Consider the following 25652-nt stretch of genomic DNA (forward strand, 5'->3'; position numbering starts at 1 on the left):
AGGTCTGACATAGAGATAGCAAACAGGCTCACAGCTGCCTTCCGTGGACCACGAGGGGACTGGGGTTGTGTGAGGCACACGTGGCTGTGTGCCATGACTAGCAAAGGCCTCTGGGAAGGATGACATCTGAGCCGCTGGTGAAGGAAGGAAAGGAACCAGAGCTGAGCACAGGAGGAGAAAGGTTGGAGTGCTTCAGAAAGGAGGCTGGCCCTCAGTGACACCATGATGCCACAGCTGGCTACACAAGGAACAGAGAACTGGCCACACCATGGTGCCAAGAAGAGATGTGGCAGGCAAGTCAGAAGCTGATGCATACCTAAGGAGAGACAATCCGGATTCTTTTTTTTTTGTTTGTTTGTTTTGTTTTGTTTTTCAAGACAGGGTTTCTCTGTGTAGCCTTGGCTGTCCTGGACTCACTTTGTAGACCAGGCTGGCCTGGAACTCACAGCGATCCACCTGCCTCTGCCTCCTGTGTGCTGGGATTAAAGGCATGAGCCACCACTGTCCGGCGTGACAATCTGGATTCTATTCCAGAAGGTTCTAAGAAGATGATCTCATGGTCTCACGTGGGTCACCTCACTATGGCAAACACTATCCTACTCTGTAATTCTATTAATAAAATAGAAACCTGCCCTCCAGATACGGCCTCACTATATAGCCCAGGCTAGCCTAGACCTTTCTGTTATAGGAATGCTAGCTGAGAGCTAACACCATGCTTGGGCAGGAACTTCTTCCTTGATATTCTGGTGTCTGGAAAAACTGATGACACGTATCCAACATCCATGTACTCCATAAACATCAGCTACCACATGGCTAAAATTAAAAAAAAAAAAAATCCAAATTATGGCTAATGTCAAAATTAGGGAGTTTGAAAAGACCTTCTCAGAAAGCCAGAGGTAATGACTGGGCTGTAGACAGCTCACTTGGTTGCATGCTTGTCCTGAAAGGACCAGGGTCCAAGTTCTACCCCTAGGGTTCACATAAAAGTCGCCACACGATGTTGTGCTGGGGAGCTGGAGACAGGAGGCTCCCCAGGCTTGCTGTAGCCAGGCCAGCCTAACCAATGAACTCAAGGCCAGCGAGAAGCTGCCACAAAACAGGTTGACACCCACCCACACACTTCTAACAATTAAGCACAGCCAAGAGCACCTTTTCCTCAGTAGGTTCAGCTGAACCAGCTCTCTCTTCCTCTGAGCCTACACAGCAGTGTCCGCCTTTATGTCTGGGCATGGCGGCAAACATCTGCAGTCCCAACTACTTGGAAGCCCGGAGCAGGAGGATGGAGCGAGGCCAGGAGTTGGAAGGCAGCCTGGGCGACACAGCAAGGCTCCATCTCAACGCATACCTCATACCTGCCTGGTCCTTAACCACTGACAGAAGACATTCACAGGTGTTGTATGAACATGTTAATAACCATGGTCTCAGCTGGGCGGTGGTGGTGCACGCCTTTAATCCCAGCAATTGGGAGGCAGAGGCAGGCGGATCTCTGTGAGTTCGAGGCCAGCCTGGTCTACAAAGCAAGTTCGTGGACAGCTAGGGCTATTATACAGAGAAACCCTGTCTTGAAAAAAAACAAGAAAACATTGGTCTCTACACTGTGAATTTAGTGACAGGGCTGCAGAGTGGCTATTTCTTCCAGGACTTAACAACCCTGTATTTCTCTTTCCTTTGTACCAGGTAACCTGGTGCACCATCCTGCCAGCTTTGGCATTCATACTGGCTGTGGTACTTTGCAAGACGGATTCTAACAAAGTGCTTATAATATGCTGTAGGGGACAAATGGGGTAATTTGGCTAATTAGCAAAATAGAAGTGCGTTCTAATGGGTGTCACCTCCAGGAGACCAGCGACCTTGTCTGGGAGACTGCTGCGCCCCCAGTATCTAGTCCCAAACCTAGGCCTCTAGTCCCAAGCCCCCAAATTGAATGACGGTAACAAGAGCTTCCAATGCGGTAGGCAGTATGTGCTTTCCACAGTTCTTCGTCTTCCGCTAATGCATTTTACAGCTCCATTTTCCAAATGAGGTAATTGATGTGTGCGAGGCTAAAAAAGCCTGCTTCAAGGACACTCAGGAAGAGCTGGGGCCAGGATCCCAACATAAAATGCTTCCTCATTGGTAACCATGACCTCGGTGCAAGACGGTTCTAGCAAAGTGCTTATAATATGCTGCGGAGGACAGACGGGTAATTTGGCGAATTAGCAAAACAGGAGTGCTTTCTACTTAGGGGCGGGCGTCACCTCCAGGAGACCAGCGACCTTGTCAGTGGGAGACTGCTGCGCCGCCAGCCCCTGACCCCACGCACCTTGGAGAGCCGGGGTTGAAGAATGAATGAATGTCTCTGCCTAAAAGCACGGCGGCCCTCCCCTGGCTTTTCTGTACCTCCTGTGGCGTTGGATACGCTACAGGCGACTCTGAGGATGCAGATTGGCGCCCACCGTAGGGGCCTGGGATCCCCGCTTTTGGCAACGCGCGGGGCAGCGGAAGCGGCTCCCGGGGGAAGGAGGGCTGGGCGGCGGGAGTCGCCGCGGGCGTGTCCCGGATCCCCGGGCGCCCGGACACCAGACCCCGCGGGAGACAAAGGCTGGCGGCTGGGCCCACCGCCCTCGCCCACCACCGCGGGGACGAAGCGCGACGCGGCTCGCGGGCTCCCGCCGGCTCCGCGGAGCAGACACGCGCGGCGGCCGCGCCCCGTCCCCTCTCCGCAGCCGGGCGAAGGATGGCCGGGCGCGAGAGCCGGCGGGCCGCGCCGGCCTGTCACCTTCAGGGACGCCCGGCCCCGGGCCTCTCGGCCGCCCGAGCCTGCAGCGCGCGCCTCCGCTGCCGCGTCCCCTGGAGCCGCGCTTCCGCGGCGCCTCTCCCTTCCCGCCGCACCCGCCGTCCGCACCGCCCCGCGGCGCGCCCCGGCACCATACCTGCTGCGAGAGGGGTACGAGCGGCGCCGCCATCTTCGTGCGGACTCGGCCTCCCGAGTGCCGAAGGGGGCGGGGGCGGGGGCGGAGCCGGGCCTGCGCACTGGGACGCCGAGACACGATGCGCGCGCAGCCCGGCCACTGCGATGACAGGCCAGAGAACTAGAGTATAAGAAAGAGGACGCATGCGCAGATGGAAATCTACGGCCTCACGTGCTCGGTTTTGCTGTGGGAGGGGCGGAGCTTCGAGTACAGTCGGCGCGTAGGGAGCGGGGCCTTGATGGCCCTCTAACTGCAGTGGGCCGGGACATATCGAGGGCGGAGCCTATGGCAGTCTGTCTGAAGGAGGCGGAGCAAATATGGCTGGGGGCGGGGCCCTGTTGGGGAGGCTCTGGCTCGTCGCCTAACTGGAGTGGGCGGGACAGGGTGACACTGAGGGCGGAGCCTAAAGGCAGCGTCAGCCTGGAAGGGGCGGGGCCTCGACTTCAGTTGTCTGGAATAGACCTGGGTGCGGGGGTCGAGCATCATGAGCGAAGAGGACCCGGAGTGGGCGGGGTAGTTTAGGGGGCGGGGCCTCATATACACAACCTGACTGGAGTGGGCGGGCCCGGGCGGGACGTGGGAGGCTCCTGAAGATCAGGGACCCCAAGAGACAGTGAACCTCCCTTCCAGGCGGCTGGCCTCCTGCTCTCTGCTTGGGGACGCTCTAGACTACTCCTGTTCTAGCCCTGTGCGCCTCCCAGTCTGGGTTTGTGAGTGTGAGCTTGGCTCAACCCAGGCACCGTCTCAACCCGTCTACTCTGGCAGCCCCTACAAATAAATGCCTATGGTTTGCTGAACTTTTCCCAGGGAGACGGGTACAAGACAGGCCACTGACACAGACCAAAGTACCATGGTACTCAAGTCCAGCTTGGGCCGTGTGCGGTGTCAGTACCACCCAGTGCGCTTGTTAAACAGACTTGGGTTCTGATTGCTTGCAGATGTGGGCGTGGCCTGACATTTTAGGGGGGGTAGGTGTGTGTGTGTGTGTGTGTGTGTGTGTGTGTATGTGTTTAAATGTATGCCTATGTGCTTGCTGCATGCGCGCCAGTGCCTGCGGAGGAGAGAAGAGGTTGATGGATGCTCTTAAGCTGGACTGAAGAGGCCATATGAGTCCCCCCCCCGCAGCCCCCCCCCCCGGAGTGGGAACCGAACTTGAATCCTCTAGAAAAGCAACAAGCACCCTTAACCAATGAACTATCTCATCAGATTCCCTCGCATCTTTCTTTCTTTCTTTTTCTTTCTTTTTTTAAATTACATTTTAATTTATATTTTTGAGGAGGTAGAGGCAGGAGGATCTCTGTGAGCTCGAGGCCAGCCTGGTCTCCAAAGTGAGTCCAGGACAGTCAAGGCTACAAAGAGAAACCCTGTTTCAAAAAAACAAAACAAAAAGATTTGTACGTTGCCTGGCTGGCTGGCTGGCTGTGCTTTGCCTGTGTGCCTGGTGCTCACAGAGGTCAGAAAGGCATCCGACTCCTGGAACTGGGTTTTCTTTTTTTTGTTGTTTTTTGTTTTTTCGAGACAGGGTTTCTCTGTGTGGCCCTGGCTGTCCTGGACTTGCTTTGTAGACCAGGCTGGCCTCGAACTCACAGCGATCTGCCCGCCTCTGCCTCCCGAGTTCTGGGATTAAAGGCGTGCGCCACCGCACCCGGCTAAGAACTGGGTTTTCTAATGGTTATAACCCATCACATGGATGCTGGGAACCAAACCTGCTCTGAAAGAGCAACAAATGCTCGTGACTAACCACTGAACCATCTCTCTGGCCCCTACTTATTTTAACTATGCTACAACTTGGTGTATGGGTATGTGGGGGTACACGTTACAAACTGCATGTGCAGAAGTTCAGCCTCCCTTTCCACCATGAGACGCAGAGATAGAACTCAGGTTGTTAGTGTTGGTGGCAAGTGTCTTTACCCACTGAGCCATCTTGTCGGCCCCGTAGGACACCCTCATTCACAGCGAAAGTGGTGGGATGCAGGGCATGCACCACCATGCTGATCCACAGGTGGGATGCAGGGCATGCACCACCATGCTGATCCACAGGTGGGATGCAGGGCATGCACCACCATGCTGATCCACAGGTGGGATGCAGGGCATGCACCACCATGCTGATCCACAGGTGGGATGCAGGGCATGCACCACCATGCTGATCCACGGGTGGGATGCAGGGCATGCACCACCATGCTGATCCACGGGTGGGATGCAGGGCATGCACCACCATGCTGATCCACGGGTGGGATGCAGGGCATGCACCACCATGCTGATCCACGGGTGGGATGCAGGGCACGCACCACCATGCTGATCCACAGGTGGGATGCAGGGCATGCACCACCATGCTGATCCCACTTGGTTTTATTTCTTGAGGTAGTTGTGATGGATCCTGACTGCCAGGCTGACAGGATCTACAATCACAGAGGGGACAGAGCTCTGGGGTGAAACTGTGAATTTCTAGACTGAGCAGAGGAAGGAAGACCCACCCTTCCCTGTGCTGGAATCTAGGGCTAATGAAACAGGAGAAAGTGAGGTAAGCAGCTCTTCATCCTGACTCTGGATGCTCTATGACTAGCTGCATCCACACGGACATAACAGAAACATTTGTCTTAAAAGTGATGTACATCAGGGCCAGGTGTGGTGCACACCTTTAATCCCAGCACTCAGGAGGCAGAGGCAGGTGGATCACTGTGAGTTCTCAGCCACTCTGGTCTACAAAGCAAGTCTAGGACAGCCATTGCTACACAGAGAAACCCTGTCTCAAAAAAAAAACAAAAAACAAAACAAAACAAAAAAAGGAAACCAGGCTGGCATAATAAGTTCTGAGGGTTCTGTAGCCAAGAAGATTGGCTATGAGCTAGGCATGGAGGCACACGCACGCCTTAGGTCCCAGCACTCAGGGAGACAGAAGCAGGTGGATCGCTGTGAGTTCGAGGCCAGCCTGGTATACAAACTGAGCCCAGGACAGCCAAGGCTACACAGAGAAACCCTGTCTCGGAAAACAAACAAGATGTATTGGCTATGCAGATACACGGTCTCGTGTCTCAGCGCTGTTCCCATGTAGATGGAACAGCAGTTCATATGTCACCCGTCTTGTTGTTTTTCTTGTTTTTTCCCTTCATGGCTTCAGTCAAGATTTCCAGGAGGTCTCCCCTGGTCAAATCTAATCTTTACGAATTTTGAAGAAACAAAGGCAAAAACCTCTTCCCCAATTTAACACATTTCCTGCTTTCCATTCTGAAGTTAAGACATCCTTAATATAAACAGGTTGATTTAGTTCAGCAGATTTTTTCCATAAACCAATATCTCAGCAGCAAAGGAGTGTTTTGCTCTTTAACATTTAAAAAATATCAAGTTAATAAAGCATTATGTAATCTATCTGGGGGGGTGTTATTACCCCTTTCTGTTTGTTAAGCATCTCTTATTTATTTATTTATTTATTTATTTTGGTTTTTCAAGACAGGGTTTCTCTGTGTAGCCTTGGCTGTCCTGGACTCATTTTGTAGACCAGGCTGGCCTCGAACACACAGAGATCCTCCTGCCTCTGCCTCCAGAGTGCTGGGATTAAAGGTGTGTGCCACCACCTCCCAGCCTCTCTCTTTTTTAAGATTTACTTATTTATTATGTATAGTGTTCTGTCTGCATGTACGCCTGCAGGCCAGAAGAGGGCATCAGATCACATTATAGATGGTTGTGAGCCACCATTTGGTTGCTGAGAATTGAACTCCGGACCTTTGGAGGAGCAGCCAGTGTTCTTAACCCCTGAGCCGTCTCTCCAGCCCCTGTTAAGCATCTCTTTTAAGGTACAGTTAAGTCTCTCTACAATTGCTTGTCCTGTAGGATTATATGATATGCCTGTAATATGATTTATACTATGCAAAACAAGAAACAAAAAAAACTTTTATTTTACTAGAGACATATGCCAGAGCATTGTCGGTCTTAACTTGTATAGGTATCCCATAATACCCATAACTTCTGATAAATGTGTAATTACGGAATCAGCCTTTTCAGAACTTAAAGTGGTTGTCCCACATTGGGTACCAAATGTTGAATAAAGTAATACTTTTTTCTATTACCCATTCAAATTCCCAAATAATGACACAGAGACCTGTTAGATTTGTTAATAAGCTTTAAAGCAGCACAGCTGGGCAGACACTGATCTCTTCCATCTGTCCACACTAACCCGGCTACTTCCCGGCCCCGTGCCCGCGTTACTTGCCTTCTTGGTCTTGCCTTGGCGGTTTCTGCTCTATTTTTGTCCTCATGGGGACTTCCATGGCTCCTGGGGTCCTCCCTCCAACCACCTCCCCCCCCCGCCCCCCCCCCAGCCCCGGAAGTCCCGCCTCCTGTCCTCTCTTACCCAGCTGTTGGCTGATCAGCTTCTTTATTGGCCAATCAGAGATGATGGAGAACAGTTTTTACACAACATTGAGACAGGAGATTCTTTTCTGTTATGTTCGTTTTTTGAGACAGGGTTTTTCTGTGTAACCCAGGCTGTCCTCCAACTCGGTAATCCACCTGCCTCTGCCTCCTGAGTGCTGGAATTAACCACACCCGGCTAGACAGGAGACTCTTCCTAGAAATGGCAGTGCCCACGTCTGGACTGAAACCAGGTCTCTTGGCACAGAAATCAGCATCTGACTACACAGTGCCCAAAGACCATCCCCCAGCAGGGAAGGATATGGGGACTCCACCACTCACAGGACAAATGACCATGCAGACGTGACCATTCAGATGTGTATTAAGGTAGGGTGGAGGCTGGGCCGGTCATCAGCACGCCAGTGTGCACGACTACAGCTCTCTCTGCCTGTGGAAGTTGCTGAAGGGGTTGTGCCTGTGAGGCTTCCCCATCCGCAGCTCCTCCTCATCTTCCTCACGGGCTTTTTTCACTTCTTCTTTGGCCTGTACGGCATCCATCTCCTTCTCTGGACCCTGAAGGAAGGGACAAAAATAAAACAGGCTGGAGCTCGGGCTGGAGCTCATACGCAGAGTGCTGATAGCTCAGTTGGCAGAGTGCTTGTGGCTCAGTTGATCATGCTTGTGTGGCACTGGACTTGATAGCCAGCACAGAACAAATCCAGGGCACGGTAGTACACACCTGACAGACAGGCCCAAGGACCACAGGTCCAAGGTCACTCTTGACCATACAGCAAGGTGAAAGCCAGTCTGGGAATACATGAGATCCTGTCTCTAAATAGGTAAAAGTTAACCACTGAAGAGACAGGTGCTGCCATGTGTCTGCTTGGGGAGTGGAGACAGACAAGAGTAAATTTCCTTCCCTCTCAAAAGAACAAGAGCCCGGGGGATAGCTTGCACACACCACTCCTCCAGAGGACCCGAGCTCAGTTCCCAGCTTAGGCAACTCCCTACTGCTGTGACTGCAGCTCTGAAAGAGCCCAGCATGGTCTTGTATTGTGGCCACTGCCCTCATGTGCACAGACACGCAATTACATACAAAAAACAAAAGAAAGCTGGAATGGGGCATAGGTCTTAATCCCAGCTCTCAGAGGTAGAGGAAGGCAGCGTTCTCTCTCTCTCTCTCTCTCTCTCTCTCTCTCTCTCTCTCTCTCTCTCTAGTTTTTTCAATATAGGGTTTCTCTGTGTAGTCTTGGCTGTCCTGGACTCACTTTGTAGACCAGGCTGTCCTCAAACTCAGAGAGATCCTCTTGCCTCTGGCTCCCGAGTGCTGGAAGTACAGGCGTGCACCACCACATCCGGCTTAGGAAGGCAGATCTCTAAGAGTTCGAGGTCAGCCTGGTCTACATAGCAAATCCCTGGCTCAAAAAAAAAAAAAAGTTTCTGGGTTGGAGAGATGGCTCAGAGGTTAAGAGCACTGACTGCTCTTCCAGAGGTCCTGAGTTCAATTCCCAGAAACCACATGGTGGCTCACAACCATCTATAATGTGATCTGATGCCCTCTTCTGGCCTGCAGGTGTACATGCAGCCAGAGCACTGTATACATAATAAAAAATAAATCTTAAAAAAAAAAAGTTTCTAGTTTGTACCTACCTTAGTTTCCCCCCAGGTGGCCTTGCCAAACCTGTCTGCATATTCTTCATCATCTGTGATCAGGAAGTTATCAAAGATGGTTCCGGATCTCACCTGTGGATGGAAGGAGGCCTTCGTTGGTGATGGGAGATGCACAACTTTTTCTCATGGTCAGGGTTAGGGTTACTTAGCTCAGTACCACATCCATGGTCAGGGTTACTTAGCTCAGTACCACATCCATGGTCAGGGTTACTTAGCTCAGTACCACATCCATGGTCAGGGTTACTTAGCTCAGTACCACATCCATGGTCAGCTGTCATTGGCTGACTGTGGCTCAGGCTGGCCCACAGACAGAGCACACACTTCCTATGCAGGACCACCAGGCTTACATTGCTAGCACCTAAGTGTGGGTAGTGGGCATCACCTGGGGGGTAACTGGGGCTTCAAAAGGCCATGCTCACCTCTACTGAAGGAGGACATGAGTTCCAGGCTAGCCTGGGCTACACAGTAAGGTCCAGCCCAGAGCTACTAAAGTAAAGCAAACTTAACAGCCAGGTCACCTGCCACAGCTCTAGACCGATGACGCCGATGTTCTCAAACTCCGAGAGGTCGTACTGCGTCAGGTAGCTGGCCGGCTTCATCTTCTGGTGCAGCCACACATCTTTGTCAATGCCCTCAGCTTTCAGGCCATCCTGCAAAGTAGACACCAGCCAGGCTTAGATCACAGGTGTGGGAAATGCTTCATTCATTTTTGTTTTCCTATCAAAGGTGAATAGCCCACCAAGGGCCAAGATTCCATAATTTCACTGCAACTTGTAAAAGTTTTTTGTTTGTTTTGGTTTAGTTTTTTGTTGTTGTTGGGTTTTTTTTATTTTTTATTTTTTGAGACTGGGTTTCTCTGTGTAGCCCTGGCTGTCGTGGATTCACTCTGTAGACCAGGCTAGTGTTGAACACACAGTGATCCGCCTGCCTCCCGAGTGCTGGGATTAAAGGCGTGCACCACCACTCTCAGTGTCATACAAATCTTTTAGCCTCCCTGACGTAGTTCAAACTTTTTTTTTAAATGAGAAGCACCCCACCTCAAGCCAGGCACAGTGGCGCACGCCTGTAATCCCAGCACTCAGGAGACAGAGGCAGGCGGATCGCTGTGAGTTCAAGGCCAGCCTGGTCTACAAAGCGAGTCCAGGACAGCCAAGGCTACACAGAGAAACCGTGGCTCAAAAAACCATTTAAGGGCTGGGTAGATGGCTCAGAGGCTAAGAGCTCACTGGCTCCAAAGGTTCTGAGTTCAATTCCCAGCAACCACATGGTGGCTTACAACCATCTACAATGAGATCTGGTGCCCTCTTCTGGTGTGTAGGCCCACATTTGGGCAGAATACTGTATAAAGTATAAATAAATACATCTTTTTAAAAAACATGTTAAAAAAAAGAAATAAAGAAAGAGGGGGCTGGAGAGATGGCTCAGAGGTTAAGAGCACTGGCTGTTGTTCTAAAGGTCCTGAGTTCAATTCCCAGCAACCACATGGTGGTTCATCTAATGAGATCTGGCGGAAGAATACTGTGTCCAGAATTTAAAAAAAAAAAGAGCCAGGCGTGGTGGCGTACACCTATGATCCCAGCACTTGGGAGGCAGAGGCAGGTGGGTTGCTGTGAGTTCGAGGCCAGCCTGGTCTACAAAGCGAGTCTAGGACAGCCAGGGCTACACAGAGAAACCCTGTCTCCAAAAACCAAAAATCAAAAATAAATTGCCCTGCCAGGTCACTCTCACTTTGTGTAACACACAGCGTAGGTGGGGCAGGGCGACTCTCCCAAGGGTCCAGCCTCACTGTAGGAAGAAGCCACACACCTCGTATGGTGGCTTCTGCAGCCAGTCCCCATCCAGCTCACTGTTCCAGTCGCTGGGCTTGCTGGCACCCGCATCCAGGAAGTGCTTCTCCCAACCCTACAAAGACAGGAAGGAACGCGTGATGCCGGAGGCATGCTGGGAAACAGGAAATTGTTGTAAACTATTTTATTCTACAAGTGTGTGCACACGTGGAGGTCAGAGGATAACCTGCTGGAGTCAGTTCTCCTTCTACCATGAAGATTCTGGGGGTCAAACTCGGGTCCTCATGGCTTGGGAACTGAGCCTTTTTGCCACCCCCAGGAAACTCTTTAGTGTAGGATGGGGGGGGGGGCGCGGCCTAGGGAGCGCGCATGCTCAGTAGGGCTGGGGGTGGGGCAGAGCCCAGGTGGCCTACAGAAGGTGGTGGGCACTAGCACCTGAACAGAAAATAATTAGAAACAGACTAGGCGGGTGGGTCCCTAACTCCTGACACAGCGCCCTTCCCTATTCACTGGCAGGGTCTCCAAGTGTGCTGGATACTTTTACGTAAAACTTGGACTATTTGAAAGGAGGAGCCTCAATTAAGAAAATGTCTCTAAGCCGGGCATGGTGGCGCACGCCTTTAATGCCAGCACTCGGGAGACAGAGGCAGGTGGATCCCTGTGAGTTCGAGGTCAGCCTGGTCTACAGAGTGAGTCCAGGACAGTCAAGGCTACACAGAGAAACCATGTCTCAAAAGAATTAAAAAAAAAAAAAGAAAGAAAGAAAGAAAAAGAAAAGAAAAGATCTCTAAACCAGGTGCAGTGGCGCACACCTGCAATCCCAACACTCGGGAGGCAGAGGCAGGCAGATCTCTGTGAGTTTCAGGCCAGCCCGGTCTACAAAGTGAGTCAAGGACAGCCAGGGCTGTTACACAGAGAAGCCTTGCCTCCAAAAACAAAAGAAAACAAAAATTATTTTAAAGATCAGGGTGTAGGCAAGGCCTGTAGGACACTTTCTTCATAAGTGACTGACGTGAGGGTGGGTGGTGTCATCCCTGGGCTGGGGTCCGGGGTTTTGTAAGCGAGCAGGCTGAGCAAGGTTGCGAGCGGCACCCGCACCCCCCATGGCTCTGCGTCAGCTCCTGCCGCCAGCGCGTCCTCCTTCACTTCCTGTCCTGACTTCCTCGGATGACAAATTGACTGTGGACTCGTAAGCCGTAAGCCGAATAAACCCTTTCCTGCCCACCTTGCTTGCTTATGGAGTTTGTAACCTTAACTAACTCACCAAGGCCGTGATTGCCGGTACACACTGCGGCTTGTGTTCTGTGGGGTTTGTTGTGGCTATGGTGTGGGAGGACTTGCTCTTAGGGTGGGGGTTCGGAAGGGCGGGAGAGAAACTGCGCCTCAAGGCCAGGAGTCTCAACCTCAAACTTATGGGATCAGGAAGTCGCAGGCCAGAGGTGAGTGATGTTGGTTTGGAGCCCTGTGGTCCCCCTGCTCCTGACCTCCGGTGGCCAGGGGGGACGGCTTCCTCAGCTGCCCTCGCCTACCTGGGCTTTGCTGCCCTCCACCTGCCCCCAGTCCGGAGGCTCCGAGGAGGTCTTCTCCATCTTCTTCAGTGACGTCAGGTTCCAGTCATACTCAATGCTGCCGGATTCAATGGACTGGCCGTCAATTTTTACCTCGTAAGAAAGATCCGGCCTTAAGGTCAGAGAGTAGAGGTGGGTGAAGGCATCAACCTGCACAAAGGCCACAGGGAGGGAGGTGCCTTTTACTGTGTGTCTATTGTGTACTGTAAAGCAGGAGCCAGGGGTGGGAGACAGCACAGTAGGGAAAAGCCCATAATGTTCACGCCGGCAAAACTCACTCTGACACGTGGCTGGGGGGCCTCCTCCTTGAGTCACCATGCCACACATGACCTCATGCACTGTCCCACATGTGACCTCATGCTCCAAGCCACATGTGACCTCATGCACTGAACCACAGTGAACTCATGCACCATGCCACACGTGACCTCATGCACTGTGCCATATATAACCTCATGCACTGTGCCACACGTGACCTCATGCACGGTCCCACATGTGACCTCATGCTCCAAGCCACACGTGACCTCATGCACTGAACCACAGTGAACTCATGCACCATGCCACATGTGACCTCATGCTCTGAGCCACACATGACCTCATGCACTGTGCCACATGTGACCTCATGCACTGTGCCACACCTGACCTCATGCACTGTGCCACATCTGACCTCATGCACTGTGCCACACCTGACCTCATGCACTGTGCCACACCTGACCTCATGCACTGTGCCACACCTGACCGCATGCACTGTGCCACACATGAGCTCATGCACTGTGCCACACGTGAGCTCATATACTGGACCACAGTGACCTCATGCACCATGCTACACGTGACTTCATGCACTGTGCCACATGTGAAATCATGCACTGAACCACAGTGATCTCATGCACCGAGCCACACATGAACTCATGCACCGAGCCACATATGCACTCATGCTCGCTCACATTCTTGGGAAATTTTCTCTGCCTTTGAGTGGACAGAACACAAAGATGCATTTAAAATTAGGACATAGAAGGCAGCTTTGTACAGCTGACTAAAAGCTGTCACTTTTCCTAGGTGTGTTGGCGTACATCTTTAGTACCAGCTCTTGGGAGCCAAAAGACGGCAGATCTCCATGAGTTCAAGGCCACCCTAATCTTTTTTGTTTTTGTTTTTCAAGACAGGGTCTCTCGATGTAGCCTTGGCTATCCCAGACTCACTCTGTAGACTAGGCTGGCATCAAATTCACAATGATCCACCTGCCTCTGCCTCCCAAGTGCTGGTATTAAAGGCATGTGCCACCAAGCCTGGTTTTAAGACTTATTTTATTATTTGTACAGTATTATGCCTGTATGTACAACTGCACGCCAGAAGAGGGCACTAGATCTCATTATAGATGGTTGTGAGCCACCATATGGTTGTTGGGAGTTGAACTCAAGACCTTTGAAAGAATAGACAGTGTGCCGGGTGTGGTGGCGCACGCCTTTAACCCCAGCACTCAGGAGGCGGAGGCAGAGGCAAGTGGATCGCTGTGAGTTTGAGGCCAGCCTGGTCTACAAAGCGAGTCCAGGACAGCCAGGGCTACACAGAGAAATCCTGTCTCAAAAAACCAGGAAAAAAAAAAAAAAGAACAGACAGTGCTCTTAACCTCTGAGCCATCTCTCCAGGCCTTTGTACATTTCTTTTTTTCCATGTGTATGCACCACATATGTGTGCATTCATGTACATGTGTGCAGAGGCACCTGGATGTGTATGTGCCTGCATGTAGAAAGCAGGGGTTGAGGTCACGTGTGTGCCTTGATGGCTCTCCACCCTCCACACTGAGGCAATGTCTCTCTACTCAGAGTCACAGATCTGGCAGCTCTAGGTAGTCTGTTCCAACCTGCTGTATGCCAGCGTCTGTCTTAGAAGCCAAATCTAAACCTAATGCTAGTGGCTCCCATCTTTAATCCCAGCACTCTAGAGGCAGAGGCAGGCAGATCGCTGTGAGTTTGAGGCCAGCCTGGTCTACAAAGTGAGTCCAGGACAGCCAAGGCCACACAGAGAAACCCTGTCTCGAAAAACCAAAAAGAAAAGAAAAACCAAAATGGGGGAGGAAAGAGGAATAAAAGGGAGGTAAAGGAATGGGAGGAAATGGAAGAGATGGATGGAGAGGGGGAGGGGGAGAGGAGAGAGGGGAGGGGGAGGTGAGAGGAGGGAGGGGAGAGGAGAGGAGGGAGGGGGAGGTGAGAGGAGGGAGGGGGAGGGGAGGGAGAGGGGCAGATGGCAGGAGTGTTCACTGTGATGTCAACGTGCTCTCACCTTGCATCTGATTGGCTTCTTGTTTTCATGATACTGATTCTTGAAATATAAGATGACATGAACTTTCTTAACATCAAATCCACATATATCAGGTCCTACCAGAAACAAAACAAAACAAAACAAACCACACTCAGTTTTCTTCCAGGCTGTACCAGCATACAGAAACACAAGGCCAAGCATCCTCCCTGAACCCAGAACAGCAACCGTGTCTGTCCGGGGCCACCCTGACTTTACCGTGGGACCCTGAAGCAAAGCTCTGGTGACCAGCTCTTTCCTGCTAATGCCACCTCGGACCCAATTGTGAATCCAACTTGGTGGTGTCAGACTCCTGTGACCACAGGGCTGGGAGGCTGAGGTGAGAAGATGGCCGGTTCCAGGCCAGCCTGGGTGACACATGGACCAACACAATGAGCTGCAGAGATGGCTCAGAAAAGGTAATATCACTTGTCCCCCCCAGGATGAGGACCTGGGTTAGATTGCTGAGAACCACAAGGTGTAAAGGGGGAGCTGACGTCTGCACCTTGGCCTTTGAGCTCCACATGTGTAGCACACGCCTGCCTTGCACAAGTGAGAACAGTGATAACAACATTAACTTATTCTTGTTGTTATAAAAATATAAAAATTATAATATATACATATATATACACATATATACACGCATATACACACACATATATATATATACATATATATTAGTGTTTTGAGACATGGTCTCTTTGTGTAACCATGGCTGTTCTGGAACTAACTCTGTAGACCAGAGATCTCTGTAGGCCTCGAACTCAGAGATCTGCCTTCCTCTGCTTCCTGAGTGCTGATATTAAAGGTATGCACTAGCACTGCCTAGCAATAATTACTTTCTTTCTTTCTTTTCTTTTTTTCTCTTTTGGTTTTTCAAGACAGGGTTTCTCTGTGTAGCCTTGACTGTCCTGGACTCACTTTGTAGACTAGGCTGGCCACAAACTCAGAGACCCACCTGCCTCTGCCTCCCGAGTGCTGGGATTACAGGTTTGTGCCAGCCACCATGCCCAGCAATAATTAATTTCCTAAAAGATTATTTTGTGGCTGGGCATGATAGCTCATGCTTTTAATCCCAGCACTCAGGAGGCAGAAGCAGGAGGATCTCTGGATCTGAGGCCACCTCCCAAGAGCTAGGATTGTTGGGGTGACTCTCCTTATTTGGTATGAGGGTGTGTCCCTGTATTTCCAACTATTAATTCTGTAGCTAGCAGAGAGCTAAGTGCTGATAATATCCACATTTCTATGGCCCATCACCAGCTTCCTATTTGTAACAGCTCTCATAGCCTAAAAGCAATCTAAAAGATGTTCTGGTCTTGTGTCTTGCTGTTAATTGGTTATAATAAAGAGTTGAGGGGCTGGGGAGATGGCTCAGAGGTTAAGAGCACTGACTGCTCTTCCAGAGGTCCTGAGTTCAATTCCCAGCATCCACAAGGTAACTCACAACCATCTATAATGAGATCTGATACCTTCTTCTGGCCTGCAGGTGCAAATCCAGGCAGAGCACTGTATATATAGTAAATAAATACTTTAAGAAAATAAAAATAAGCTGGACCTTTGAAAGAACAGACAGTGTGCCAGGTGTGGTCGCGCACGCCTGTAATCCCAGCACTCAGGAGGCTGAGGCAGGTGGATCGCTGTGAGTTCGAGACCAGCCTGGTCTACAAAGTAAGTCCAGGACAGCCAGGGCTGCGCACAGAGACCCTGTCTTGAAAAATAAATAAATAAATAAAAGAAAAAAAAAAAATCCAGGTTCAGATTCTGAGGCCTTTGGCCTTTTGATGCTTAGGCCTGAGAAGGCTCAGCCTGCAGTGGGTGGTTTAACAGTGCTACAAACCTTGATTTTGCAGAGCGTGGGGTGAAGCTGAAGCCGCCGGGGATCCCCGTAACTCACCAAACATGATGTAGTACTGCGAGTTCCGGTTCAGAGCCCTCTGGTCCAGGTCGGAGGGGAAGATCTTGATGTAGCCGCCGCCGCAGTCCATCTTCTGCTCGTGCTTCACCGTGAACTGGATCACCAGGTTCCGCCCTTTGTTGCTGAAGGTCGGGAAGCGCGCCGAGATGGCGTAGAAGCGGCTGTTCTGGGTCGTCTGCAGGCCTTCCGACAGAAGTGCGCGCCAGGCAGTCAGAACGACGGTGTACCCCACAACGTAGCCACCTCAAGCTCCCGTCGCGGTAACAGAGGTCGCGCTTGCACTGACCGTCTGCACTAGGAACTCACACGGTGTGCCACACGCACGCCATTAACAAGTTCTCTGCCAGGAAGGGCCTGCTCTTCACACACACACACACACACACACACACACACACACACACACACAATTTACAAAAAGACTCTCTTGCTAGTTTTTTTTGTTTTTGTTTTTTGGGTTTTTTGTTGTTGTTGTTTGTAACAGGGTATGGCTAGCCTGGAACTCTCTCTGTAGACGAGGCTGGTCTTGAACTCACAGAGATCCTCCTGCCTCTCCCTTTGGAGTGCTGGGATTAAAGGCATGTGCCACCAAACCCAGCAAGGTCTTTTTGATTTTATTGATTTTTAATACTAGGGACAGATAGAACACAGGACCTGCCTCATGTTTAGCACTGGCTCTCCCTCGGGGCCACACCCGCAGTCCCACCACTGCCTAGTCCCTGCGGATGTGGCTCAGTTAGTGTGCATGAGGCGGGTCCCATGCGCCACAGCATATAGAGCGGGAGTGGTGGCTCACGTCCAAGAGCGTGGAGGACGACACAGGAGGGCAGGAGTTTGAAGTCAGCCTCAGCTGCAATTTGAGGCTAGCCTGGGCTACATGAAGCCCTGTGTCAAAATCAACACAACACACCCCTAATAAGTCTCAGCAGGGCAAGGTGCTTACTGCCCAGTCTGAGCTTGATGGAGCGACCGCTTTGACCACAACATGTGTTTTTTGGCATGTACACACATACACACACACACACACACACACACACACACACATACACACACATGTGTAAAAAGCAGAGGCTAGAGAGATGGCCACTCGGGTAGCAGCAAGAGGACCTGAGCTTCAATCCCCAGGGCTCACCTAAAAAAAACCAAAACTATAAAAAAGCTACGTGTGGCTGCACATGCCTGCAACTTCACTGTGTGTGTGTATGTGTGTGTGTGTGTGTGTGTGTGTGTGTGTGTGTTGGACACAGGAAGATGCTGGAGCTCAATTGCCACCCCCCAAACTCCACAGCCAGTGAGAGACCCTGCCTTAAGGGGATAAGGAGGCAAGTGACAGAGTCTGACACCAGGTCCTCTCTGGTCTCTTCAATCATCCATGGCCAAGCCGGGCGTGGTGGCTCACGCCTTTAATCCCAGCACTCGGGAGGCAGAGGCAGGTGGATCACTGTGAGTTCGAGGCCAGCCTGGTCTACAAAGTGAGTCCAGGACAGCCAAGGCTACACAGAGAAACCCTGTCTCGAATAACCAAAAAAAAAAAAAAATCATCCATGGCCACACACACCTGCACATACATGTGCTTGTACATACACACACACACACACACACACACACACACACACACACACCTCTAGGCATAATATGTAAAATCTTAAGTTTGCTTCCTTAAGAGAAACAAAGGGTTTCTCTGTGTAGCCTTGGCTGTCCTGGACTCACTTTGCAAACGAGGCTGGCCTCAAACAGAGATCCACCTGCCTCTGCCTCCCGAGTGCTGGGATTAAAGGCGTGTGCCACCATGCCTGGCATGATGTTTAAATTCTTCCTGGTAAGGGACACCAAGTCCCTGCTTCCTGCAAGCTCCAGCTCCTGTGCTCTATGGCTTGGGTGAGGAGGTCAGAGCAGGGGTGGGGGTGGGGAGTGGATAGGAATGCCACTTTTGAAAGCTACTATCAAACAAAAAAAGAAAGAAAAGAAAAGAAAAGAAAAGCTGGGTGGTGGTGGCACCTGTCTTTAATCCCAGCACTTGGGAGGCAGAGGCAGGCAGATCACTGTGAGTTCGGGGCCAGTCTGGTCTACAAAGTGAGTCCAGGACAGCCAAGGCTACACAGAGAAACTCTGTCTCAGAAAAAAAAAACAAACAAAACAAAAAAAAAGGGTTTAGGATAATTAAACTTACACTTTTGTTAGGTATTAGTTCAGTTAATCACAGGTGTTTTCTAAATTAATCAGTCAATATATAGCTGGAAACAAGCAATTAAAAAATGGTCCTCAAACACTTATCTGCGGATTATAAGTCATAACATTGTTTTATGTTTGGAAGATATAGTTTAGAGCAGATAACTAAAGACAGACAAGGATTAAGCTCAGATATGCTGGCCCTCAAGCTTGTCAGAGGTCTGCTGAATATGGCATTAAACATACTTTAATTATGACAGAGACTCCGACATCCTAGCAGTAACTCCCTAAGGGCTCCGAAAAGATTTGGGGCACAACAGCACATGACATCAATGATGTTTTGTGGTATTCTAACCACTGGGAAAGACTGCCCCAACACTGCCTGCCGCTAGGTCCAGCCTATACTGTGGACAAAGCTGGACAATGGAGACTCATTGTCTCATGTTGCTGCACACAAGGTCAGGTCAGTTTTTCACATGTTTTTCCCCCACAGAAAACAGCTTTTTGTCTTCCGTGCCGGATGGCCACAATGTCTCTGCCCATGGTGCCATGAAAACACAGGAGGATCATGGGATGGCTGACTAGGTACTGGGATCTGACTAGTTATCTTTATCATTTTATTTTAGTTTTGGAGGTTTTTTTATATATACTTTTTTGAGACACAGTTTCTATGTGTGTATCCTTGGCTGTCTTGGACTCACTTTGTAGACCAGGCGCCATCACAACCAGCTCATCTCTATCATTTTAACTGATACATAAATTCATCTATGTTACAATTTATCCTTTTCAGATCTCTGATCACACTGATGGCTAAGCTAGTGGTAGCTGACAGCTAGAGGGCAATTAGATCCGCTGTTAGTTCATTAGTCAATTTATTAGGTAGTTATAATTACTAGAGGCTAGGTCTCTTCTATTATTTAAAAAGGCAAATGGGCTTGCCTTGCTCACAGGCTTCATGATAGAAGGTAAACAGATTTCAGTATAACTTTTTATTAGTCTTCATTTACATGACTGTTCCCAGGAATCAACTTCCTGTGTCTCCTGGCGAACAGCTGGATAGAAAAGTTTATGTGGGGTCTGGGGATACAAAAGCTTAAAATATGAGAATTGAAAGTATTTGAGAGTCTAAGAAAGTGTTTACGCAGGGCGTGGTGGCTCCCGCCTTTAATCCCAGCACTCGGGAGTCAGAGGCAGGCGGGTCACTGTGAGTTTGAGGCCAGCCTGGTCTACAAAGTGAGTCCAGGACAGCCAAGGCTAACACAGAGAGACCCTGTCTCAAGAAAGAAAAACAGAAAGAAGGAAAAAGAAAGTGTTTAAAGGTTGGTAGGTGCAAGTTATGAAGGTTGGAGGGTCTTAGAAGTAGTTTTAAGGTACATGAATGCAGGTTGTAGAGCTAGCTATAAGAAAGTGGTTTAAGGCATATAGAAATGAGATCAATAGAGTTCTGATAAGCTGATGGATCAGTGCCTGCTTGCTAGTCACAAGCTCAAGATTTCAATTTCTCTTAGGTTGACTTCTAATGATAGACTTAAGGGTGCTTTTCATCATGCTAAAAATGTGTCTGTCCAATCTGTATATCAAGCCTTATGGACTAGGAAAAGAATGTTCATGCTTTTCATAGGTCTCAAAGGCAGAAAAGAGCCTACTCCAGCTGTCATAAAGACACAGTTTTAACTTCTGTCCCTAGTCTGTATTTGTTTCAGCAGACCGGGCCTACAGACTCCATCCAGGGATCACCTGTGGATTGCAAGCTGCTGCTGATAACTGGACCTGCAGGAAACTGATGTAAACCAGTCCAGCTGAGGTGACTGTTTTTTGTCTCATCAACCAGATCTGCTGAACAGATGCTTCTGATAAGTGTCCCATTGTACAGCTTTTGACTAGCTTTTCAGCCTTCCTAGGTCCCATAACAGTATCCCCAATGTCAGCAGGAAGAAGTTACATAAGAGAATAGCATTGCCTGTAGTCTCACTTTATAGGCTGAAATGCTAAGTCAAGGTCAACTCTCTGGCATAAGGGATACATGGTTACCTATTGGCATAGGAGAAAATAGGCCCTTAATTGTTTCTTCTGGTCATGCTTTGTCCTCTTACATGGTAGACTTTATTTCATGCTTGTCCAAGAGTGCATTAATAATATCAAACTTATGGTTTTGAGGGCACAAAGCAACCCTTTGTATACTGGACCAAAGTCATAAAATCAAAGATTTGATTTAGGTACACGAGAAGGCCTGGTTAAATAAGTCTAGCGGACTCCATGGCAGGCTTCAGTTTCTTGTTAGCTTATAACAGTCCTCAGAAATGAGCTCAGCAGTTACTGCAGAAAGCGGGCAACCAATCAGAGATGGCCTAGCCACCCAGCCAGAGGACGATAAGATTGCTTGAGGTTGACTTACTGCTGGTCTAATTGCTTAAGGATGATTTACTGCTGGTCTGGAAATTTCTTGTTTTTTGTTTTTGTTTTTGTTTTTTAATTTTTCAAGACAGGGTTTCTCTGTGCAGCTTTGGCTGTCCTGGACTCACTCTGTAGACCAGGGTGGCCTCGAACTCACAGTGAGCTACCCACCTCTGCCTCCCAAGTGCTGGGATTAAAGGCATGCGCCACCACTGACTGGCTTGGAGATTTCTTGTCTTATGATTAACTCATGACTGCTGACTAAGGTTGCCCACATCTTTTCAATTTGCCCGTGTTTTGTTTTGTTTTCTGTTTGAATGCTCCAGTCACATTAAATAATATCTAACCCCCTTGGAATTCCCCTGAATACCTTTAAAAGGTGCCTGCTAGCTCACCTCAGGGTCACCAGCATGCTGGGTTTCTGTAGAATAAATGCTCTTTGTGGCTTGGGTCTTTCAGCATTTTTCAGACCCTAACAGGTTTATTTCATTTTACAGCTCATGGTCCATCATGAAGGCAAGGCTGGTGTGGTGGCAGCGCACGGCTTTAATCCAAGCATTCCAGAGACAGAGGCTGATGGATTGCTGTGAGTTCAAGACTTGTTTACAAAGCAAGTCCAGGACAGTTAAGGCTATATAGAAAAACTCTGTCTCAAAAAATAAAAAACAAAACCCAACAACAACAAAAACTCATTCTCCTATCTCCACCTCAAGAGTGCCACAATGACAGGTAGTCATAGTGGCCAGTTCCAAACGCATCTGTTTTCCCTTGTCACCTGAAGAGCTTTCACTGTGTAGGCATGTGTCACATCCTAGCACTCTGGAGGCTGAGGCCAGTTGGGGATACACATTAGACTCTATTTCAAATACAACTAGGAGTGCATAGTGAATTTAAGGCCAGCCTGGTCTACATAGTGAATTTCAGGAAAAAAAAGACCTGGGTTTGATTCCCAGCATCCACATGGTAGCTCACAACTGACTCTAACTCCAGTTCCAGGGGCTCGAATGCAGTCTTCTGACTGCCTCAGGCACCACACAGTAGGTGCACAGACACACAAGCAGGCAAAACATTCTACACATGAATAAAATAAGTAATATTAAATACACACACACACTCACGGGCATGCATGCACATGTACACACACGTACCAAGACCAACACAGCCAGTAGAAGTGGCTTGTGTCTTAAATCCCAGAACTGGGGAGGTGGAGGCAGGCAGATTTCCATGAGTTTGAAACCAGACTGGTCTACACAGCAAGTGCAGGCCAGTCAGGACTGCATAGTGAGACCTTGTCTCAAGATAAATCAAGCAACCAAACAACCAGCCCTAAATTCTCCAAAAATACAAACATTCTCCCTCTCTCTCTCTCTCTCTCTCTCTCTCTCTCTCTCTCTCTCTCTGTTTGCTTGTCTCTTTACATTTCTCTAGCTGTCCTGGGACTCACAGATACCCTGCCTACCTCTGCCTTCCATGTGCCAGGATCAAAGGTCCCATCGCACCCAGCTCTTTCAATTTTTAAAATTATGTTTGTTTTGTGTGTGTGTTAGGGGAGGGAAGCATGTGCCATAGCATGTGTGAGGGTCAGAGGACAACTGTGAGATTCCGGTCTCTCCTTCCACCATGCAGTGTCCAGGGTTCAAATTCAGGGAGTCAGGCTTGGTGGCAAACTTCTTTGTTTGTTTGTTTGTTTTGTTTTGTTTTTTTGAAACAGGGTTTCTCTGTGTAGCCTTGGCTGTCCTGGACTTACTTTGTAGACCAGGCTGGCCTCGAACTCACAGAGATCCACCTGCCTCTGCCTCCCCGAGTGCTGGGATTAAAGGCGTGAGCCACCATGCCCGGCTTGTGGCAAATTTCTTTACCCACTGAGCCATCTCAACAGCCTAAACTTGTTTATCCAAGTGGTCTACGCCTCAACTCAAAGCTGGCTCTCACTCCCACCTTTTTTTCCTTCCTTTTCTTATGGGATTCAGAGCCACTCCTCTCCCTGCAGCCAGGCAGCCCCAAAGATCACCCTGTTCTCTCTTGTCACCTCCCACCCGTCTGAGTTCCTTCCTGGTCCCCTGAGTTCCTTCCATCTGCAGAGAAAATCCAGATTCCCAGAGGCCTAGACGCCAGGGCTTGGTGCTCAACGGGGTTGGATGAGATGCAAACTCTTCAAAAGGGAGAGGGAGCTCATTGTGGGTGGACAACAGCAGCCATGTCCTCCCTCGGCCTCACTGGTGCCACAGCCAGGCTCTTTTCACCCATTTCCGTCATAAAGCTGGAAGAGTGTTGCTTCTCAATTATTTATTACTATTGTTACTTTTTTTTTTCTTTCTGGAATTCACTATGTAGACCAGGCTGGCCTTAAATTCACTATGATTTCCTAGTTGTCCCGAAACTCATTATGTAGGTTGGGCGTGGTGGCGCACGCCTTTAGTCCCAGCACTCGGGAGGCAGAGGCAGGTGGATCTCTGTGAGTTCGAGGCCAGCCTGGTCTACAAAGTGAGTCCAGGACAGCCAAGGCTACACAGAGAAACCCTGTCTCAAAAAACCAAGCCAACCAACCAAATAAAGAAACTCATTATGTAGACCATGCTGGCCTCAAGCTCAGAGATCCGCCTGTCTCTCCTGAGTGATGGTGTTAATGTGTTTGCCACCAGACTGGCTTCTTAGCTGGAATTTTTCTCCCTCCCATTTCCTTCTGCTGTCACCACACCCAGTTTCTGTGCAAGCTAAGCAAGACTAGCTGCAACCTGGCACTAGACTGTAAGATACTTTAGACTAAGCTGGCCGTTGGGTCTCTTACTCAAGTCTTTGACTACTTTGTAACACCCAAGGGTCAACTATGTATCGATATGTAAATTGAGGGTCTACTATGTATCAATATGTAAATTGAGGGTCTATTATGTATCAGTATGTAAATGCTCAGCCGTGACTGTTTCATCTGTGTTACCAATGTTTCAATAAAACTTCCAAGCACAGTGACTCACACCTGTGAAAGCAGCATGGGGCTGACTGAAGGAGAAGCCGCAGTTCAAGGGCTCGCCTGGGCTGCTTAGAGAGAGCCTGTCTCAACTAAACCAACGGTTTATTTTTCCAGACAAAGTCTCGTCCATCCTAGGTTGTCCTTGAATTTGCAGTGTACAGTGTAGCTAAGGATGAGTCTGATCTTTTAATCCTCTTGCTATTTTCTCTTGAATGTGCACTACACCTCACTTATGCTGGACTGGAAATGGAATCCAGGCTTTCATGCCAGCTAGGCAAACACAGCTCTGATGGTACGTGTCTTTAATCCCAGCACTCAAGAGGCACAGGAAGGGACAGGTCGATTTCAGTGACCTTGGCTCAAAACAAAAACCAAACCAAACCAAACAAAAACCAAAACCCAAAATTCTAAACTAAACTAAAATTATAAAAATAAAAGTTACATTTATTTATTTTGTGGGGTTGAGGCAAGTACCAAAAGTGAGAGGACAAGTGACTTGTGGACACAGGCTCTTTCTTTCCACCCCATCAGTTCTGGGGAATCAAACTCAGGTCATTAAGCTTGGACACAGGCTCCTTCACCTGCTGAGCCCATTTTTTTCATTTTGATTTCCTCCCTTTTTTATTTATTTATTTAGTTAGTTAGTTACAGGATCTGACTGTATCTTAGGGTGGCCCAGAGCTCACTATAGAGCCAGGTTGGTCTTGAACTTGCGATTTGCCTGCCTCATGAAGCCTCTGGAGTGCTGGGATCACAGGTTGTACATAGCTTTGTTTCATGAAGTGAGGTGATCTTGGGCAACTACTGAAAAAACGCCACAGCAGTCGTTCTTGTTGACCCGGTTGTCTCTCCATCACTTTCTGAGACTTCCTCAGCACCTTGGCTGTCATTCCAGCCGGCACTGAGGCTGCACAGCCCCGCTACCCACCACAAACATAGATACATAAAAAGTAACCAGCCCTTGGGAGGCGGAGGCAGGAGCACTGCTGGGAGTTAGGGTCTTTTGGGGCTACATAAGACTGTCTCAAAAGCTAAAACCAAAATACCCCACACACGAAGTTAAACTAATGAAAACCCTACATGTGCCTCAGTGTCCGGCTTGAACGGGTGGTGCGCTGTTAGGGTGCCGTGCGGTTTCTAACTCCACTCTATTTGCTCCCGTTTCTACACTAACCTTTGTCTTTCTCTTTATGCCCATAGAACTTTCCAGACGAGACTCTGAAATGCCCGAGCTGGGAGTCATTGGTGGACTGCACCCAGCGGTTCCTCCAGTGCTCTGTGAGGGGGAGACAGGAGGGTTAACGCTGCAAAGTGCACGGGGCCCAGAGACAGACGGTGGACACAGGCCACCTGCCACCACGGCAATCGCCTTCACCTCCGTCTAGAAACTCCTCTTGGAAATAAACAGTGGCCAGCGCCACGCGCAGCATGCAGATGGCCCAGAGGGACACGCGAGCCCGGGCCATGGCTGCATGCAAGACTTCCGCTCTCCGCCCTCAGGCGTCTGTCCTGCCCGCCGGGCGCGACCCCCGAAACTACAACTCCCGTGACGCCCCGCGATTGTGACCTGAGGCACTCATTGGTGGGCGGGCG

At 49.6% G+C, this 25652-nt stretch overlaps 2 protein-coding genes across 10 annotated transcripts in view; both read right to left on the reverse strand.

Annotated features, from left to right (window-relative positions):
* EPS15L1 (epidermal growth factor receptor pathway substrate 15 like 1) overlaps positions 1-3104 on the reverse strand; it is an 83435-nt gene extending 80331 nt beyond the window's left edge. For 3 of the 9 annotated variants that reach the window (XM_084759146.1, XM_084759141.1, XM_084759144.1), the window contains exon 1: positions 2913-3101. In XM_084759146.1, coding sequence (XP_084615272.1) covers positions 2913-2945 — 33 coding nt within the window. In that variant the 5' untranslated portion in view covers positions 2946-3101. Of the gene's footprint in view, positions 1-2912 lie in introns of all 9 variants that reach the window. The other 6 variants (XM_084759139.1, XM_084759143.1, XM_084759145.1 and 3 more) reach the window with 4 other exon arrangements.
* A 4558-nt stretch (positions 3105-7662) lies between these two features.
* CALR3 (calreticulin 3) lies at positions 7663-25572 on the reverse strand. The gene is made up of 9 exons (XM_084759200.1): positions 25435-25572; positions 25234-25335; positions 16511-16714; positions 14602-14696; positions 12286-12474; positions 10776-10871; positions 9488-9619; positions 8949-9041; positions 7663-7871 (listed from the first exon to the last, which is right to left on the reverse strand). Exons 1-9 carry the CDS (start codon positions 25523-25525, stop codon positions 7731-7733), a joined length of 1143 nt encoding a protein of 380 aa, XP_084615326.1. The 5' UTR covers positions 25526-25572; the 3' UTR covers positions 7663-7730.
* Positions 25573-25652: the final 80 nt, after the last annotated feature.

This window comes from Acomys minous, assembly GCF_964271855.1.
Source record: "Acomys minous genome assembly, chromosome: 15".
NCBI lineage: Eukaryota > Metazoa > Chordata > Mammalia > Rodentia > Muridae > Acomys > Acomys minous.